Source organism: Amphiura filiformis, chromosome 5 (genome assembly GCF_039555335.1).
Source record: "Amphiura filiformis chromosome 5, Afil_fr2py, whole genome shotgun sequence".
Classification (NCBI taxonomy): Eukaryota; Metazoa; Echinodermata; class Ophiuroidea; order Amphilepidida; family Amphiuridae; genus Amphiura; species Amphiura filiformis.
Window position 1 is genome coordinate 67,488,279 of NC_092632.1, and position 5,682 is coordinate 67,493,960.

The 5,682-nt window shown below is 37.0% G+C and overlaps 1 protein-coding gene across 1 annotated transcript; it reads right to left on the bottom strand.

Moving 5' to 3' along the window:
- Positions 1 to 653: 653 nt before the first annotated feature.
- On the bottom strand, positions 654 to 4,322 carry LOC140153591 (heparan sulfate glucosamine 3-O-sulfotransferase 1-like). Its single transcript, XM_072176371.1, has one exon. It carries the CDS (start codon positions 4,132 to 4,134, stop codon positions 2,908 to 2,910), a length of 1,227 nt encoding a protein of 408 aa, XP_072032472.1. The 5' UTR covers positions 4,135 to 4,322; the 3' UTR covers positions 654 to 2,907.
- Between the last annotated feature and the right edge of the window lie 1,360 nt (positions 4,323 to 5,682).

Genomic DNA, 5,682 nt, shown 5'->3' on the forward strand with positions numbered 1-5,682 from the left:
TTCACTAAAACAGGAATTACTGAACAGGTAGAATCATTGAAAACGACCAAATGAGTTTTCGAAATATTGAGCATTTTGTCTTGCCATAATATAACCTCAGGCACATCGCACATTTATTATAACATTTTCATACAAAATAGATTAGCATTTCTTTTCCATAAAATGTTAATGTTAGGTTTTACTGTCAGATATATATCCCCTTTTATTTTTGTGCCGAACAACTAAGCCAAAGCAAAGAAAATTGGAATTTAGTACCAACGCATATGTAGTCTGTGTTACAGACCGTGTACCTATATTATCCATAGGGAGGGAAACTACTGGGAACCACACACTCTCGGAAACCATCGCCGAGAGCCGCTTCGCGAGTCCGACACTATCTCGAGTCAGTCTTTGACAAAGACTACGCATATGTCGCCAATACGTACCACTCCTTCGGTCATGTTATGGTATACGACCCTTTGTTGTGTAGATCACCGTCCCGCACGCCATGTACGTACTATGTGTTATGAACATCGTGTATGCGTTCGACTAATAATTCCATCGTAATAACAAAACGCCGGTTCCATCGGTTTATTCAAAATCTCGGATTTTGACAAAACTACAGCACCTAGAGTCTTGATTTTTGCAGGGTATATTGGTTTAATAAAGTACAATATAATCGTGCAAAAAATGAATTTTAAAAAATCAGTGAGGGCGTCCTACTCAGCAAATGTTATAATATGGCTTTAATTGAGTTAGATATGATATCTAATCATGCTAATACTAGCAACTAGACAGTGCACTTGGTACCATTGTTTATGAAAGAAAATTTATTTTACGAATTATGAATATCATTATTTCGCCCATTATACATCGGCAATGAAACGGCAAGATTAGCACAACAATTGTGTTGACTTTAATATATCATGATATGCTACAACCAGGGGGGGCCGGCCAAGATTGGCTGAATTTTGACGTTGTCATTGGTTTTACACGTAAACACAAAAATGTCTCAAATTATTCCAAAACTGTACGTATGTTATTAAGCACTATTTTATCAGTCTAAATCCGTTGAGGTTCGCCAGTGAACCTCATTGTAAGTACTGTTTTTTGAATGTTTTGTATGAATAACGCACGGTATGTTTATGATATATACCTAAAATTTCCCCCATTGTGTATCACGGTTCGCGTGGTCTAATGGTAATGGGTCTCGCCTGCGGTGCACAGGGTCCCGAGATCGTGTCCCGCTCACTCCCGGCTATAATTTTTTTTTTTCTTCACATTTATTTTGAATCCAAAAATATTTATTTTTATGTGAAAATTTATACATTCACTGAGAAATATATTTTGTGCATTTTTTTTCTGTAACGGGGCCAATAGAGCTAAAAACACAACTCTGCACGGGGCGTCCAATGTCCAGGCAGTGTTGCCGTCATATTGTCTGTTTTGTTTACGATATTGGCTGTTGCCACAGTGAATAATGTAGTCCACCATCGTCTGGCTACAACCAATAATATTAATATCATAAAGCATGTCCACATTTTAAATAACAATATAGGAATGCTGCAAAGGCTGCCAGATTTAGGCCTAAAAATTGTTTGATTGGCGTAACATAAAACATTTTTAGGGTAGGTAGGTCGGGATTCTTTTCTTCTTTTTTTTACTTTTAAGCTGTAAATTTCGTTTGATAAAGGCTTTGGAACTTTTTTTCTTCTTTTTTTTGGTGTAAATTTATTTATTTTTATTTATTTTTTTAAATTTTATTATTTTTTTGTACAAAAACATTATAAAAAAAAGTTAGGGTCGGGCCTAATTTTAGGGTAGGTCGGGTTACGCCAAATCAAACAATTTTTTTAGGCCTTATTAAAATGATATACCCCAATAAGATTTTTTCTACTTTATAGACAACTGCCACAATGAAGATTTTTTAAACATTTATCAAAATAGCCGATCAACAATTAAGGGGGTACTACACCCCTGCCAAATTTTGTGCCTATTTTTGCATTTTTCTCCAAAATTATAGCGCATTGGTGACAAGTAAGATACTAATATGTATATTATAGGGGCAAGGACTACAACTACTGCACTGGAAATTTTATTTCAGCACAGACAACAGTTGTGGAGTTACAGTCAAAAATGAGGGAAAACCAATATTTGATCAATAAATCAATAACTACTTGCCTTGAGTTGCTGAATTTTCAGTGCAGTAGTTTTAGTCCTTGGCCCTATAATATACATATCTTACTTGTCACCAATACGCTACAATTTTGGAGAAAAATGCAAAAATAGGCACAAAATTGGCCAGGGGTGTAGTACCCCCTTAACCTGTTAAAATTGGAAATTTTGACAATGCATTGTTGACCATTTTTATGATGTATTTAACAGTGTTCAATTGTCAATTTATCCGAACAGATGACATGGTTATTGTCGAAAAGGTCAGGCTGTTTGTAATAATTTATTTGTAAGTTTTTAGCGGGTTCGCCGTCGGACAAGTTTAGAACTGAAGACTGCCCCTTGCCAATAGAACGTGAGCGGCTCCAAACCTTTTACATTAGTAGATATGCGAGGTCTGAGGGGCAGTCTTCAGTGAACGGCTCTTTTCAGAGCCACCAGAAGCCAAAGCTTGACATTTCTAAACTTGTCCAGCGGCGAACCCGCTAAAAACTTAACAAATTGTTATGAACTCCCGTCGTAAAAGCCTATGATCCCACAATTTAACGAATGTGTGTTGATGGAAAATCAATTATATGTTATGTCGAATGTCTGCTGGAAATATATTATTGATTTTACGTCATCAAACATTCGTTATGTTAAACATTACTGGAAATAGAATAGGGATAAATTAAACAACGAAGACATGTTGCATCGAATATTCTACATCTATCCATTAAAAAGTCTGTACTGGCGCATGGCCCTTCAGATGAACATTTACTCGGCCCAAACAAGTGTTTGATTCAATAGATCCTGTAGTTGTCTGTTAAACGGCTGGTAATAAGCACGTAACTCTTTTAGTATTGTTTCATCAACTGTTGGATGTACGCGCCCTTTTGTCTTATTAGTTTTCATCACACATTTCTTATCAGGTCGTTCCTTCACATTCGGGCAGTAGAACTTCTCGTTACTATCCAATTGAAAATGATCTTCTCTAAAAAATGGAGTAATACCAAGAAATGATTCTATGTTCTTCAAAACAGACACAGGGTTTGATTGGTAGTAGTCACCGTCAACAACAAGTACTTTGTTTCGATCTACAGCGTCAAAGAGCTTTCTGATATAATTGACATACACACCTTTAGAGATTATAATGTTACTTTCATTTACTTGACCTTCTTTAGTGACTATTGTCTCTTCAAAAGTTGGCAACAGTTCGTAGTTTCTGTATATCGTATAAGTTTTCTCCTTGCTATCAATGCGTTCTTTTCGGTGCGTCACCGGGTATGGTGGTGGTTTCCTCGCTGAAAACTCCTGAACGTGTAAGTAATCCGAAACAGCTCTTTTTATCGGATCTCGTATGATAATGATGAACTTTATTCGCTCATCAGGAACAACATCCTTCACAATATGCTTCAGGAGATCGGGATAGTCAATTAACTCGGGGTAATCCGCCACAGTTATTTGTCCTGGTGTAGTTAACGGCATGTAGGTGTTCCATTTCTGAAGAGCTTGTTCCACATTTTTGTTATCCATCACGTATTTGGGTCCACCTTTCACTTCTAATTCAGGGTGTAGATCTAGAAAGGTCTGAAGTGCTCCCGTACCACATTTCTTAACACCAATGATTAGTGAACCTGGAATACGATTTGCACATTTCAGTTGCTTTAGTTGATTCGCATTCTTTGTCCTTCGTTTCGGCACATTGTCATAACAAGATTCAACTTTTCTCGGCACCTTAACGTGCTCAATATTACCCCCGCGACCATCGCCATCAAGAGCAGGTGGCACCACCTGTACCTGATCACTTTCTGTCTCTGATTTGATCAACTTGGCATGCTTGGTGTCTGCATCTTCTCTGGTGTTCACAACAGCTGATTCATCTTTGTAAGGAACCCTTTGGAAAACTCCATAAATGAGTACTATCAGAAGCACCACAATTACATAAGAAACGAGTCTGCCTTTTCCTCGCATAACCGAGGAAAAGGAAAATCCAAGAGTCATCGCTACCTGTAAATGTCAGCTACATTCATCATCTATATCAAGTAGATCTTGTCAATTCTCTCCACTAATATAATACATAGTCACTACTACGTCAAGCAGGTTTTGTCACTAGTAAGTTAACACACCAATGTCTGTGCCAATGATCAATCAAGGGAATCGATCAATCCCTGTACACACAATGCTACGGCACAGAGTACACAAACCTCAGATCCATGCTTAGTTGGGTTTCGTCAATACGTTTGACCTATGCTATTTTGAATATCAATGCGTCTTATTAGTTCGTAGATCTGTGCTTGCTTTTATATTGTGATATTGACCCGATGTCATTTTCCCGATTCTGCTGATACGTTACGATACACGCAATTAGATGATGGTATGCGATATCGCAACTTAGTTATTAGGCCTAAATTTGATACCAAAGATGTTGGTATGTTCAGCCAAGTCCGCGTTTCTTGGTTTTTTACTATTTATAGCTGTAGTGGTGTTAATTTCTACCACGATCGTGCCTAGCTTAATATTAATCAGACCTATAAAGCGTAATGTTCCATTGCTCACAATGGGAAACACCACCGATGTCTCTGATGTCACGAGATCATCTTCAGATTCAGGTAAGTCGCTTTCAAAACTTCGTTTCGTATGCCATATATAACTTGTGATATTATGGGCACTAATTTCGGGGAGATGCACATTCCTTGTAAAAACAGTTGAGAGTAAGGCATCAATAATCTGGTTACTCCTTCATGTAATTATACACGAAATTAGGGTTAGGGTTAGTTGAGGGTTAATTAGGGTTAGGATTAGGGGTCAGGATTAGCTTACACGAAATAATTACATGAAGAATCGACCAATAATGTACACTCAACCGAAGTTGTTTTTGGTCCCGGGTTTTTGGTATAGATCCTGAATACAAATGATAAATAAGATACAAAGCCACATCAAAATACAGTGGATAAAATCACAGATTCTTCTAGAATTTGTGATATTGAGATATTAGACGTTAAAATTATAAACCAATATTAATTTAAATGAATATTTAACATGTTTAAAGTATAGATGGAATTTGAACGTGCACGAATCGGGTAACAAAACACAATCAGATTGAAACTCAGATATATAAAACAAAGTAATTACTTAGTTTTATATATAGCAATTTAAAAAATACATTTTGAAAAATACATTTTAACAAGAATTTGTCTTTAAAAAGACAAAGTTCACGGATCAGGTGTATAGTACTCTACTTTGGTCTAACTTTCAATATTATTCTATAACCCACAGATACTAACCTACTCTGCACTGATTTAACAATAAATAAGTGCTTTGAGGCATAAATGATACCCGGAGGGGGTTCTCCCTGGTTGAAGGTATACGGGGATGTGCAACGGTTTTGGGGTACCTTTTCAGCAATTTTGGTATATCGATGGGTGGGTTTTCAGTGGAGACCAATGCGCCCAATTGGGCGCATTTGGGTAAAAGTGCCCCTAAAAGCGCCTAATTAGGGCAAATTTGGGTGCTTTTTGGGTGTTTTTTGTGAAAAATTGGTATACTGAT